Source organism: Pezoporus wallicus, unplaced genomic scaffold (assembly GCF_028554395.1).
Source record: "Pezoporus wallicus isolate ANWC-B61680 ecotype Strahan unplaced genomic scaffold, APGP_CSIRO_Pwel_v1 contig_13954, whole genome shotgun sequence".
NCBI classification, from domain to species: domain Eukaryota; kingdom Metazoa; phylum Chordata; class Aves; order Psittaciformes; family Psittacidae; genus Pezoporus; species Pezoporus wallicus.
In genome coordinates this window covers 52,993-68,799 of record NW_026638000.1, presented here as the reverse complement: position 1 = coordinate 68,799, position 15,807 = coordinate 52,993, and the positions used below count along the sequence as shown (strand labels likewise).

General features: G+C 35.6%; 1 protein-coding gene across 1 annotated transcript in view; it reads right to left on the bottom strand.

Annotated features, from left to right (window-relative positions):
• Nucleotides 1-15,315, bottom strand: part of CFAP46 (cilia and flagella associated protein 46) — a 75,719-nt gene extending 60,404 nt beyond the window's left edge. Inside the window, exons 1-7 of the mRNA XM_057408665.1 lie at nucleotides 15,236-15,315; nucleotides 14,576-14,700; nucleotides 13,491-13,622; nucleotides 11,041-11,105; nucleotides 10,347-10,511; nucleotides 2,906-3,005; nucleotides 615-713 (exon numbers count right to left, since the gene is read on the bottom strand). Coding sequence (XP_057264648.1) covers nucleotides 615-713; nucleotides 2,906-3,005; nucleotides 10,347-10,511; nucleotides 11,041-11,105; nucleotides 13,491-13,622; nucleotides 14,576-14,700; nucleotides 15,236-15,284 — 735 coding nt within the window. The 5' untranslated portion in view covers nucleotides 15,285-15,315. The remainder of the gene's footprint in view (nucleotides 1-614; nucleotides 714-2,905; nucleotides 3,006-10,346; nucleotides 10,512-11,040; nucleotides 11,106-13,490; nucleotides 13,623-14,575; nucleotides 14,701-15,235) is intronic.
• Between the last annotated feature and the right edge of the window lie 492 nt (nucleotides 15,316-15,807).

The window sequence follows — 15,807 nt, the reverse complement described above, 5'->3', positions numbered from 1 at the left end:
ATACTTTCCGTTTTAGGAACTTTAGGTGCCTCTAACAGCTGTTATAAATTTCCCATTGTAGGTCTCTATCTAATCCCATTGATAATATTGCCAATTTAGGCTTCTACTTTTGATGGCTTGAATTATAACTGAGTCAACTGGCTACAGAAATCTAAGAAAAATCTTCTCCAATGTGACAATTTATCGAGAATAATCTTCATTTCTCTGACACAATAATCTGTATCAGATCATCCATCACACGCAAGAATAGTTGAGATGGACTTGATGATCTCTATGGGTCCCTTCAAACTAAAGACATTTTATGGAAACGCCTCCCATAAATGTAAAATATGAAAACACAAGAGCATTGCCTTTGCATGCCTCAATGTTACCATCTTTACGCTTGGAAAGTAACATATTATGAACCTTTATAGTCAGACAGAAGACTTAAGGGAGGAATATACAACTACTGTTTATTTTTACCCATTTTGTTCTTGGAAGCCCAATTAGAAAGAATATAAAGTTTAAAATAATTTCTGATCAGTATAACGTAGCTAAGACACACAAACCCAGTGCATTTTCCAAGGTTTAGCAAATTTTCACTTTTCTCTCAAAGCACGTGTTAAAGAACATACCTTAACGACTCCTTGGGTATAAGTCACAATTTTAGTGCCAAGTGTTTTTGCTTCATATTCACATTCCAGGCATTCTATTTCAATAAGTTTCCGTTGCTCCTATGTAGTATTAATACACAAAATTCTAATTTTAATAATTAAAAAGGAACACAGATGAAATCTTGAAAACTTGGATGAAAGTAGAACTCCCACTATCACGTAATGACAAATACATAGATGGAATTCATGGTATAGCTGAGGAATCAGGCAGTATTTGGCAAAAGCCAAGGAACTGGAACTTGATATAGATTTCTCTCTCTGCCATAAAGAGGTCACTGTCAAAATGATGCCAGTCAATCTAAAGATTGTCACTTGAACACCCAATAACTCTAAGGGAGAAGGCTAAAATCAAAGCAAGGCATCTCTACTGCTGCTGCAGAGCAGATACTTGATATTACTATCTATATGAATACTTGAACTAAATCCTTGTGAATCTTTGATCTAGAGGATTTAAACACATTCAGTGGGATGCTATGGAATTGTGTCTGATTTTAGACTTGCAGTAAATGTTCAGACAAAATGGGCCTGAAGCAGACATCTAGAATAAAAAAACATAATTAGAGAGGATAAGTAAAATTTACCTTACAACCAACTCAAAGTAGGATCATTATAATAGAAATTCTGAAGTACATTTTGAAATTTGTTTGGCAGTATTTGCCATTTACATTTCCTTACATACACATTTCAGATAACCAAAAACTTACTAAAACCAACACAATCAGGCACTTTGTTAACCATTTTTGTATCTGGAAAACATACTGATTTTCTGAATAGAGTGATGAACAGTTCTGTTTCTCAACAGGTGTACTTATTTTGGCTGGGATAGAGTTAGTTTTCTTCACAGCAGCTGGTATGTGGCTCCATTTTGGATATGTTCTGAAAACAGTGGTCATCACACAGGGATGTGTCAGTTATTGCTGCACAGTGCTTGCACAGTGCCAAGAGCTGTTCTGCTTCTCACCCTGTCCCACCAGCGAGGAGGCTAGGGATACACAAAGAGTTGGGAGGGGACACGGCCAGGACAGTGGATCCCAACTGACTAAAGGGAATTTCAAAGCATATGATGTCATGCTCAGTAATAAACCTGGGCAGGAAGGTTATTTCTGCTCTGGGACTGGTGAGGTCAGCTGATGGTGAACAATGGTTTTCATTTGCATAATTTATTTTTTGCATGGGTTTTTTCTCTCTCTCTTTTTTTTTTCCCTCATCTTTTCTTTACAATTTATTATTATTTCTTCTTAGTTATTAAATTATTTTTATCTCAAGCCACAAGTTTTCTCACTTCTACCCTCTTGATTCTGTCCTGCATCCCACCAAGAGAGCAAGTGAGCGACTGTGTGTGGGACTCACAGTTGCTGGATGGGATTAAACTACAACAGTGAGAAAGGAACAAGGAAAAAAACCACAAATCTCAGAGCCAGCTGGATATAGAAATCAAAAAGAGCACACATATCAAAACATGAGTTATTACAGAGACAACACAACATCTTAAGTGTAAGAATACTCCTACAGCAACAGTAGAATAAAAATACTACAGAAGAATAAAAATTATTAAATGTTACTAAATAACTAATCTGAAAATTGCTGGAAAATTAATCATTCCTACTAAATGAAACTAGGAAATGTATAGGAACAAACACTATCAGAAAAGATCCACAAAAAGGAGAGGATTAGGGAGTGCAGTTGGGGCACACTGCCTCTGGATTTCTCGCTCCAATGAGAGAACTATGCCCAAGTCCTATTTTCCAGAAAAGGTAACTACTTTGGGGCACTTTTTTTGGCAGGCTTTTTTGAACTCCTCCTTCCATCAGTCCCCTAATCATGCTCCAGAAAAAGACTAACGTGGATGTATGCAACATTAACTGCCTTTAGAGCTCATATCCTGGTGATCAATTACAATCTCAATGGCTAAACTGCTTAAATCTTCAAAATCTGCAGGCAGCATTTAATGTCCAGCCAAACTGTTCCACAGATAACATTTAAAAAACAGAAGCAAAAATTTACAGTTAACATTTATTTACCAAAACTAACTGCACTGCTAATTACCCTATTCTATACCCTACCTTCTGACCTTACACCTTCTGTCTAGTTTAGTAATAGAAAACTCATCCAAATAGTTATTTATAATATCAATGAATATATAACCAATACAGAGATGGACATAAGATCCCAGTACCATCATATTATTTTTAAATTATAATCACAAGTGGGGCCTAAAAAAAAATAAAACCAACCTTAATATTAATACTTACAGTAATCCCAGCTCTCTTCAAATCAAGTATACAATCATATGCAAGCTTAATGTAGTTTGCTTTCAAAGAAAACCGGCCTAATTCCAGAATCAAAGGAATCCTTTAAAAATAGAAAAATATCATTTCAGAGAATCTGATATTGCTCTTTTATGGAATTATAAAAAACACTGTATAGAATTAACTTTGAAAAAAATATGTGAAAACCTTGCATTAATTGAACATTAGAGGACATGATTATATTAGTGATGTTCAAAGCCAAGAAGGAAAAAGGAAAAAGACTGAAAAAATCAATGAAAAATACAAAAGTATATCTGTTTACGGAAAGGAATTAGTACAGTAGTCTGCATAAACTGCTCCTGAAGAACACAGAAAATACAGAATGAAACGTATGCAGCACAAAGATGGTGAAATAGCAAAACAACATTGCAAGTAATTCTGGAAATACAATGCAGTCAAATATCACCCAACTTAAACCAGACAAATCCACTGGTTAGTTATTTAGGAACTAAGAACAAAGAATACACACAGTAGGGGACTGTATTCTAAATGTCTGGCTCTCTGTAAATAGCCAAACAAGCACAGAGTACTGTCCGGGATAGGAGAAGTAAAGAGCTACCTTAATATTGTCTAAGAAGATTGACCTTAATGAGTAAACATGTCATATTACTTCCATACATAACAGCTGTGGTATAACTACTGGAATAGAGAGTTGAGTTTAGTCTGCATTTTAAGATTATGCTGAGGAACGGGGAAGGACCACAAGAAAAGCTAAAAAATTAACCAAAGTCTGAAAAACATTTATCAATTCTAAGACCTCTTAAAAATCAAATTTTATCAAAAAAGAAAAGGTTATGGAAAGATTTAATGTTATATAGACAGCTGTATGGAAGAAGATATTTAATCTTGGGTTCTTTAATAAAGCCTAATAGGATCTTTGTATTTTTTTTAAGATGACCTAAGTGTTCATGCAAGAGAAACCACTGCAACTAAGTGCAAGTTCACTCCTTCAGGGTCAATGGCAATTTTGACAATTTTGACAGACTTCAGCAGAAGCAGGATCAGCTTCAGCATCACATTTCACAGGTCTACGACAAGTAAAACTCACTTCACACTTAGAAGAGATGCTGGAGGTACATCATATTGTTTCAAAAGTACATATAAAGAATTCAGATTTGTGGTGGCATCCCTTGGAAATTCGTTTGTGTCCCACTGCCTGCAATATATTAGGAATTGATCATTATTTTTCATGAGAAATATTATTGATTAAAAACTTCAAATAACTCTCCTGACTTTAAAATAGCTGGTTCTTAGTCCAATCTACCAGTGGGATACTGGATTTTGAAATAGCAAGGAAAAAGATTTAAAAATCAAGTCAACAAAACCTACTTCAGTATGCCAGTAAGCTTCTCAGAGACAGACAGATACGAAGCACAAAAAACAGTCCAGCATAAGAATTTAACATTTTAAATGTTAAAGTACATTTTATTCCAGAAGCAAAGAAAAATGGTGTGCAAATTGCCTTTCCTGTAATGTCAACATAAATTAATTCACTGTAACGAGAAGAACTAATACTTTTAAAATGGGGAAGTGTTGAGACATCGGAAAAAAATGGTATTTTGTTCTTAAGTCTAATTTTCAAAATTGTTTTATGCCTTTAAAATTTAAAAAGATGTAAAAGTTTAAAATGTATTATGCTTCCCATCCTTGTGATTCATGCATTATATTTTAGATGTGATTTCCCCGCTCCATCTTTACTCTCTTACACATGACTTGTGTACTGAAATGCAACCTGTTGGATACAAAAATGTCTTTTAACCTCTTAAATCCGTTCATCCAAGAATATCTGTACAACACACTATTCCCTACATTCCCAAAGAACTACCTCACTTTTTAGCTGAGGCTGTACTCTAGACAGGCCTGTCAGTTACTACCCAAACTGACATTTTAGTTTTCCTTTTGAGAAACTAATCTTTGCAGTAGATTTTATACTGGCATATGGGATACCAGAACCTGACCCTACCTCTGTAGTGTCAAGCATCAAAGTACAAGCGTAAGGACACATTTTAATACTTACAATTTAAACACCTGCATTTTATAAATAATTGAAAAACAGATGGAATTTTGTATTTCCTTCTCTACCTGGGAAACATCCATTAGTTTGTGATATACCTATAAAATAATAATTTAATTATTAATTTACTAAAAAAAATCAAAACAAAACAAAAAACCAAAGGACGTTCAACAGGGCTAAAATAAAGCAGATATGTTGAATACAGCCTTTTCATGGACTCTGAAGGCAGTGAAGCTACTATGATAACCTATGTCATTCTGCAGACACCACAAAGATCACCTGGTAGAGCTATACTAATCTTTACATAGTGAGGATCAGCGGTATTAACAGCAGAAATCCAAATGTGGAACTAACATCTTCTGATATTGCCATTGTGAAATCATCTGATCCAGCTACAAGAAATGAGCCCTATTCAGATTAATCTTCAACTATAAATTTTGGATAACAAAAAATATTATGAAGAAAGGACAATAAACTGTAGTTACTTCAGTTTAACCTTAGAGTTACACGTTAAGTGTATGCACACCATTTTTTCTGACTCACACTGACTGCCCATCACAATTAATACTGATTACTTAAGCTGTACTGGCACATTAAGTTTTGCAGGACTTGAATGTGCTGTTACTAAAGCACTTGATAGTGTGGATCGTACTTCTGTAGCCCTGCTGAGATACGCAACCCAAGTACAATTTTAGACCTCCTTTATTCTTCTGTTTAAGGTCAAGGCTCAACACTGCCTTTAAAAAATACAAAAGTAATTTTGAGGTGATCTAAATGTTATTGCTTTGTTAATATCACACCTCTGGAAGGTCATGTATTGGTTTTCTTAATCCAAATTATAAATGACTTTATAAACATATGCTCTTAAACTGCAGTGATCGTGAGTGGATAGAAAACACAATAAACAGTATAGCAGAATGAAAGAAAACATGACTGAATGCAACTTTCATGTTCTATTTCCCCATTTCTGCTTTTGCCAGTGTTCAGACAGGAAATAAGAGTGTTCAGACTTTTATTTCCTAAATTAAGGGCTTTTAAGAAATGTGAACTATTATCATATTCTCCAATTCCCAGAACTACCTATAGCATTTTAGTTGGGTCATTTAAGTATTTATCAGTATGACAAAAGTCAACAGATGCTAAATATGCCCTCAGTGGCATAAATCAGGTTAAGCTGCACCTTCTGTGTTAACAGCAATTATCCCCAAACAGAATTTTTAGGGTTAGTGACAGCTACCCCAATGACATTATGTTGCATTAAAAGAACATGAAGCAGTAGGGAGCTCTTTAGCTTATAGTATAAAAAAATGTATAAATTGCAAAAATCTCTGCATATATCTACTACATCATTTTGTAGCTCACAAAATTTAAATGAAGGAAACAACACACTTAATGATTATAACTATGATCTGATTACATGCAAAGAAAGCTCCTGTCTTACTGGAAGTTTAAAAATATTTTACAGCAGTACCATTAGAGAAAATATTTGAGAGTATTTATCTGGAACATTCTCCTTGATAAAGACTGCTGCAGCAGAGGAAAACTCTTTTGCCTCTTTCAGTTTTGAAGCATCGAGGAAGCACTCCAGTAAATTTCTGCAGATCAAATAAATATTTTTATTAAACACTTATTAATGCTTTCTGAAAGAATTCTAATTTTTTCAAAAGACTATATTCCAGGCATCATTCTTAAATGCAGTACAAGTGATTAGTGCCATTAGGCATTGACTCAAAAAAGATCCTCTAACATCTGCATCTTTGTATCTTCCAGAGATATAGAGCTGTTACCATACACTTATTGCAGATCACAAAAATAATCATAGAAAAGGAGATTTTTGTGAAAATTTTTCTCAATGGCACACGTAGAACTAAAACAATTATTTAAAGTTGTATGAGAAAAATATTTCTGTGAGATGTATTTCAAGATTCTCCCCTAACTGCAGGAAAGGCTGATTATTTCAAAGCCAGCTAGCAAAATTATTCATGTTGGGAACTGCAACATATCTACTCGATTTTCAATACTTTATCAGATTAAACAGAAGAAGAGCCTGTGATTCCATGAAATAAACAGCAATAATAAAAATTATTCAATAAACAAATACAATTGTAAGAAAAAATAAATGCTACCATTAGATTTATAATGGTAGCATTGTAACACACTATGTGCACTTGTTAGGTCCCATCAATACTTTGTCAAGAGTATGTGAAGTATAAAAGAAGTGCATGCATGATATTCTAGATAACCCTTAGCCTACCCTTGGAATGTTTCGTTACTTAATTTTTTACTTTCCTCCATTTTCAGCTTATAAAGAAAGTGCTGCCTAGCAATAAACCATCAGAAACAGAAAAGTTCAGAAAAACGAGGGAAAAATAGCAGAAACAGAAAAAACAGCAGTAACAGGAACTGAAAACAGTCTGTAGAAGAGCAGATCAAAATATCTCTGAGAAATGTTGTCTGATCTTGAAAAATTACATGGATGGTCTTCACACATCAAACTATTTCTCTCAGTAAAATATCTCAAAGTTTATGCTCAAACTTCACTCAGGAAATGTAAGAATGATAATAAATTGATACTGATACACCATTTATTAACAGTTACTATCAAATTATTATCAAATAATTGATAATAATGCAAATATCTATAATAGTGTTCAAATAGTGCACTGGATTGATTATGCGGGTTTTTTGACCTGCATTTTAATCTCACTTAGGAAAAAAAAACATTCAGTGCAGTTCTAAAAGTAAAATTACCATCAACAAATTAATTCAGTAGCAGAATCAGGTACTATAAAAATACAGTTCTGACTCTGTATTCCTTTTAATTTTCAAATTAGAAGATGAGAGTGGAGACTTGATGCCACCTTTGCCTCAGTTTTCACCAGGAAAGTCTCCCAGACCTTGTGCCTGGTGAAAGCATTCGAACACATCAGTAAAGCAGATCAACAGAGAAAGACCTGAGGTGCTGGTGAGCAGCCAACTGAACACCAGCCAGCAGTGTTCAGCTATGGAACCAAAGGCAGCCTGCAGCATTCTGGGCTGTATTAAGAGGAGTTCATACAGTAGATCATGGAGGCCCCCAGGGGTTCCTGAGAAGATGCACTCAGGCTCTTTACTAAGGTGCATGGCAGGAAGACAAGTGACAACATGTGCACACAGAAAAAAGAGCAGTTTGAAGTGGTAATTAAGAGGATAGTCACATACTTTTTCTTAGCAGAAGTGATCATGTTTAAACAAAAAGATTTAAATCCTACTGCCTGAACAACCCACTGATGATGTCCAAAAAATGGGCATGCAGGTGTCATCATACAGACACCATTCAACACGCAATGGGAAGTCAGAATGAGACCACCCATATATAGCTCAAACAAGCAAGCATATTTTCAGTATATACACTGATAATTTTTTAAGCATACTGTACAATATGTTAACATGTACCTTTCTACTGTTCTTAGTATGGAAAAATGTATTTAAAGGCAACACATCAAAAGATATTATTCAGTCACTTAAACCCCAGCAACTAGAGCAGAAAGTAACAACATACATGTCAATTTAAAAACTCTGGATCTGTACCTATATTTCAAAATTACCTTTAATAAGGTTGCATTTTTCATTTCCTTAAACAAGTAATAAGGACTCTAAGTCCTGCTTAACAATGGGGGAAAACAACTACAATGTACTTCTTCAGCATCAAATTTGTCTTCAGGGCAATATCAATTGCTAAAATTCTGACTAGGATTAATTATTTAAGTCAGGGTAAATTACACCATACATACTTCTGAACAGTACTGTATGCATAAAAACTTACATATTTCCTAAATAGAACTTTAAATTGGCTGAAAATTTTCAAATTTTCATTTATGACAGAAATAAATGTGGAAAGCACTTTTATTCAACCCTAGATTACTAATCTCTTCCCTAAAAACTATTAGACTTTTAATTATTTCTTTTTTTTTTTTTTTGCATAATACTCGAAGATATTCTGTGAATTCACCTTGTTGGGAGGTTTAACTCTTGAATAACAACCCATTTCCCTTTGTTGCCTCCCAGAAAGAAAACCTATTAGTTAAAACAAAACTATTAAGATTAATTATAATTAAGATTTATGCAAGTTATTCTTCTTCTCATAACTTTTGGCTCTTATTTTGCATAAGACTAATTAAAAGAACACTTATTTCATTTATGCTTTGAAACATTAGGTCAAACAGTGTATCAAAATTATCAGGGACAGCCTTTAATTTAATACTGAATAAAGCTGGCTATAATACTAGTTAGAAAAGAAAACTTGATGTAAACTAATTACATTGATAAGAACTATACATTACCAAATTACACATTAAAGCACGTGTCTGGCATATAAAAACCACATCACTACTGATGACAACTCATCACTGTATTCTTAATTGCTCCGTTAATGATACAAATACATATTTTGCTCACTGATTTTTCATAAAGCTTCATTTCAACACAGACTTATGGATTAACAAAAGAAAAAATAGTAAGAAAGATAACTTAGGTTACTATATATACACAAAAAGTATATATACAGTATTTATATATAAAAATACTATTTACATATAAATACTATATATATAAAAAAACTATTCAGGATACATTCTAATTTCATTATGCAGATTCTATATATAAGAAAGATAAACAGGTCACTATATATATAGTATTTATATATATAAAAACAGTATTTATATATACAAGTAGGAGTTATATATATAAGTACTATACATAGTATTTTTATCTAAATAGTATTTAGATATACAAATTTATATATATATTACTATTTAGAAATATATATTTTATATGATATCATTAATATATAATATTGTCATATGATAAATTAATATTAACATTTAATATATTTATATACTTTCATATATAAATGAATATTTTATATATAAATATATATATAACAGCCTTACCAGGCTGTTTCTTTCTATTCAGGAATCAAAGGCCAGAAGAGATTTTTGTTTATCTATTTAAAGGCAATGTTTCTTTACCTGAAGAAAATAGTTCTTAAAAAAATGAGTTTGTCTTTCTCCTCACTTAAAAGGACTGCACATGAGCAATGACTCAAACACTACATCCAAAATGACTGTGATGCTTCAGATTGGACCTGGGGCCTAACTGCCTCTGCCACTAAAATTTTAACCTCAAAGTAAACACTAAAATGAAGCACTTTTTGCTTCATAAAATGAAGTACCTTTATATATCTTTAAAAAGTTATGAATTAAGCTTTCTATAATAAATGTGTCTACAATATTGCCAATGAAATATACATTACTAAAGACTACCTCAGGTGGCAGTCACATGTTCGAGAGGACTACAGAATGCCCAGATGAAAAACTAAAATTAACTTACATCATGAGTTCTGCTCTCCATTCATGGTCTTGCTCTTCAGTTTGGTTTAAAACTTGAACAATCTGAGAAAGGCTAGGAATAAGGCAATAGCGGAATCCAGGCTTAAGATACGGCCTTACAAGTTTCCAATAAAGAACTGAGGCATTATATATCAAAAAATAGTATCTGAAAAATAAGAATCAAGAATTAGGTATTTCATGGACTTAGGTAGACATAAAATTACAGATGGAGTATTTTAAGACACTTTAAAGCAGTAAAACTTTGGACTTTTACCGTGTTTAAATAAGAACCAATCCTGGCTGAGAACTGAGAACAGCCCAACAAGAAGAACAACTGTACTCTACCCAGTAATTAACCACTTAAAATAAGCTAACATGGTGCCCTCTGTTACAGGCCATAAATATAAAAAGGAAAGAAATGCTCAGAGGTATCCACCAGCCTTAAACAGGCTGATTCATCCCATCTGTTTCAAATTGTTCAGTACTCTTACATTGCAACATGCACAGCAGTTGCAGAAGTGCAGAAGTAAAGTAACAAAATGGAAGGAAAATCCACAAATGAAAAAAACACCTGAACAGCACAACCCCAGCCTACCTAGGGAAAATCTGACACAATCAGCTGAGACATTAGGCCAAACAGTGTATCAGTAGCATTTCCTGAGATTTAAAGAGTTAATCCTGTCAGTAGGGCCTACCTTTGATCATGGGTGGCAAAATCTATTGCCTTCATAAAAAGCTGCACAAACTTTTCAAATGCTTCCTAGAACAAAAAAAAACCAAAACAAACAGACAACAAAACAAAACAAACAAACAAAAAAAATAACCCACAAAAAATTAGTGCAATTGGAGTATGGCTTTTACAAGTCAGTACATTATTTTTCCTGTTTTCAGACCAGTATCAAATAAAACTGCTGCCATAATAATTTGCTGACACAGAAACAGAATAACTAAACATCAGTAGCACTGTCTATTATTATGTTTTTCTGATTTTAGATTTTAAGACTGTATTTTCAGTTTCTTTCATTTCTGCTGAACTTTAACTATCAGGACTGAAATTTTCCAAACCAGCAAAGCTGTGTAGCTTTTAAGTCTTCAGCAAAGAAGCTTAAAAACATCCAAGCGCAAAGCCAGGAAAAAGAAATAATACTGGTTTGTCCCACTAAAAACTTGAGGTATTATTTGCTTCAGAAAAAGCTCCAACAAGATTTTGAAAGGCCACCTGAATGGTGTGTCAGGCATGCTCTTTTAGTCATTAAAGCAGTGGGGAAGCAGCTTTTCAGAGGACACAGGGGACCTGGGATGCCATGCTGAACACACGCCAGCAGCATGCCCTCGCAGCAAAGATGGCTAACAGTGTTCTGTTTGCCTTTGCTCGCTAGGCTCTTGTTAAGCCACCTTTGCTGCAAGGTGGCTAACAGGACACTGAGTAAGCATTACCAGCAGGTTGAGGGAGGGGATACTTCCCCTCTACTCTGCTTGGCACTGGTGGGGCCACATTTGGGAGTATTGTGCCCAGTTCTGGGCTGCCCAGTACAAGAAACATGGATACTCTGGAGAGAGTCCAAGGGCCACAAAGATAATGAAGGGACCGGAACATCTTTCATAAGAGGAAAGGCTGAGACAGCAGGGACTGTTTAACCTAGTCAAGAAGGTTCAGAGAGAGAGAACTGAGTAAATAGAACTCCAAGAGTTGGTATTGATTTACTGGACCCCATGACTGGCATAAGAAGGTTGCTGAGCAATGAGATGCAACTACCTACATAATGAGAAATGTAGGTTTAAGAGCCTGAGAGATATTAGACACTAAAGCAGAAAAGTTGCACTTGGCCCCTAAGAATATAAGCTTCTTAATCAGATAACAAGGATTGCTTAGGATGGAAACCGAAATAAGATCAAACATATTTTCTAAATGAAGCACGATTACTAGTCATACAGCATCAGTGTCGTGCCACTCATACTTTCAGAAATGGTCTAGGAACACAGCAGTGAAAAAACTCTACAGCTGATACAAAGTGTATCTTAAAAGCATATTACTACACTTAGCACAAGGAACCAAGTTAGTATTGCTCATACTGAGACAGTTCTTAACTTCTAAGAAGTTAGAAAGAAGAAACCAGCAAAATTTTGCTGAGATTTAGACATCAGCAGAAACTTGTTTAATTTAGACACATAAAAGGGTAACTGGACATTAGAAAATACTTTTCAAATGCGTATGCGATTTTAAAGGAACCATGGATCAGTTGTTCTGCATATGCACTGGGAGAAGGCAGAGAAAATACAGATAATAAAACAGGGAAAAGATTCTAGTTTGAAAGTTAATTCAAGCCCATTATTCAAAGAAACTACAGCAACTACTTGTCCTGGGTTCAGCAGTAGCAATCATGTTGCATGCTGCAATCATGACAGAAACTACTGTCAGGGAAATTTGTGAACACAAATAACACAAATATATCTTAAGCCTATCTTAGAAGGTCAGGTATCATTGACAAATTGTCAAAGCTGACTGACCACAGTACAAGGACAACTGAAATACTGAAAATAGATCCCACTTCACTTCAAACTCAGGAGGAGGTAAAAACTGCTCATCATGTACAGCAAGGTACCACCAAACAAAAACACACAGAAGCCTTCAGAAGCAAAAGTATCCTGCTGAGCTGCTACCAGAAAGCTTCAGCATCCAAAGTACTACATGGAAAGGTCACTGGTCAGTGGTGGAAGCACACTGCCCCAGAAGAGAAATGAATTGTACAACCTCTCCAAGAGCCCCCAAGAGTCCTTCAGTTCTACAAGCCTGTGACATGCTTACTGTGATCCTGAATAAAACCTGTAATTACCAGTTACAGCCAAATTTGATCTGAAAGTATCATATTGATGTAAAAAGTGAAAAGGTTGACTTTAAAACAATTGTCCTCCTGAAAAATTTTGCAACCTTTCTTTTTCCCTCCCCAAAATGTTTGCAGTATTAGTCTAATTCAGCTGGTAAATTCTGTTTATTCCCAAATTAGCCATTAATATATTTTCCTTTGATTTTTCCCAAGTCCTGATTAACCTTGTGTATTTTCAGTGACTGAAAGCAATATGTAAAAACCTAGGAAGAAAAACTTAAAAACTGTCTTAATATAATGCAAACTTCATAATTTCTCACCAAATTATCTGTAGACAGTGGAGTGTACAACTGGCCTTGGCACAAATATGCTCTGCCAAGAAACTGGTTCACAGGAAATCTCCCTTTAAAATACATTTCTAGACAGTCTCTGCTCATTTCCAGACACCCCAGCTAAGATAAAAAAAAAGGCATTTTAAGATTTAAAAAATGTAACAAATAATTGAGATTTCTTGTTTTTTTAAAATGCAGACCTACGAAAAATGTAGTGTCTAACTGCATGTCAGTGTGCGAACATTACTCCATAAAGCTGTATATCAGATCTGGCACAAACTCATTCAGATTTATTAAAATTTAAAGTTAGACTTTTGTCATTCCAAATGTATAGGAAAATATATCCTTTATTTAACAAAGCTCCCAGATCACTCAGTCATAGAACCCTTCACAGTGAACAAAGAAAGTTTACTTTTCTAATAGCCATTAACAGAATTGTTAACATATAAGCAAAATTCTTAGTAGAATTTTTAAAGGACAGATATTAGCCCACATGATTTTGTATGGATGTCAGTGCTGCACCTCAGTTTTCAGACAACAGATAGAATTTGAATGGCCTGCAGCTCGGGAAAAAAATAAAATTGTTTTATTAGAAACTCTGTCTGCTTGAAATCCAATCACTTATACCCATGGATTGAAACAAATACATCCAAATTAAGAACCTGGACCACATTTTATAAAAGTCAGCTCAATTAGCAACAGTCTTTCATAACTAGGATGTTATCTTTTCTCCTTTTGCCCAGTAGGGACAGTTCACAAAGACATTTCCTTCAGTCATAACCAAACTGCTAATGTTACTTTTCAATTTTATATTCTTATATTACTGTTTTATATTGTTATAGTATACCTTGCATATTAAACTTCACAACCTGCATTTTGTTGACTGATTATAAAGAAGTGATAATCTAGAGGCCAAGTTTTAAGTGAAAATGTATGTTTAAACAATTGCTCTCCAAAAATAGAAAAGTGATGTTTTTCACTTCAGGGAATATTTTTAAGTAGTAACTTTAACAACACTAAATGCAGTATGTCTTATAAATGTTTTTATTCAATAAACTGCCTCAATGACAAACCTGAAATGCTTGTTCAGCACATAAAACATACAAGTCAGTGCTGAAGTTATCAGATGAGTCAACTGCAAATCTCCCTTGACTGGCTGATTTGATCAGCTCATAAGCATCCTTCAAAGCCTGAACATCTGAAATGAAAAAAGAATAAAGAATGTAACAGGAAATTTAGGCTTCAAGGTGGACCAGCAGACACAACTGCATTATTTCAAACTATAAGGCATCCCGTTTCTCCTTTACAGAAATAAATAATGCTTAAGGAAAATAATATCAAACAAATGTTGTTCCAAGTCAGCCACAGTTGTAAGATGAAGAAGCATTAACAACCCTCTTGCAGTTTAAAACCACCAATGTTAGCACATGAGAAAGCAAACTAGTTTGAGGGCCCGATTCAACTCCCTGAACTCAATAGTACTCCTTCTCCTGACACAGAAATTAGGCTGTTACACGAAGTAAACTTGTCTGGAAGAAAACTAGATTAAATTAACACCACTACAGCAGCTACTTCTCTTCATAGCTAAGCAGCACAGTCAAAGCATTCACAGAAGAAATACTTTTTCGACATATTTAGCAACAAAACAGATTGAGATCAAGCAGTGATCGCGTTTAAAGTGCGGTTTTTCTCTTTTAAAGGCGGGCGAGACTTCCTCCCCCCTTGCCTCTGACCTCGGCATCTCTCGGCCGCGAAGAGCCGCTCCCTGACAGCCAGCTCCATGCCGCGCACTGCGCCGGGCCCTGCTCGGCCGCCCCCCACGAAGTTTCACCCCGAGCCACGGAGCACGAGGCGTTTTCCGGTGAGCTTGGCGGAACCACCGAGAGAACCGGCGGCCGGAGGCGTCCGCCCGGAGACCCGCAGTCAGGGCGGGCACCCCTGCTGCCTCCGGGCCCTCTCCTCGCGCCCGCCGCCACTCGAGACTGCCGTTACCCTTCGGGCGCGCGTGTCCCAGCAACGCTCCACAACAGATCCCGGTAAGCTGGAGGGGCCAACCCGCCGGCCCTGCCCGCTGCCGCGATACACAGGGGCCGAGAGCGGCCCCTGGAAACAACCCGCCACCGGCCGCCAGCGCAGCGTGAGGCACCCCGAAGAGTCCGTCGGAGGGAAAGTAAAAACATCCTCCTCCGGTAACGATCGCTGCTGCCTTTGAAGCAGTGTTAACCGCTGCGGCTTGTGCCACAGCACGTGTCACCTACTCCCCCTAAAAAAACAGTGCATGTAACGCACGCTTTCGTGATTAAAC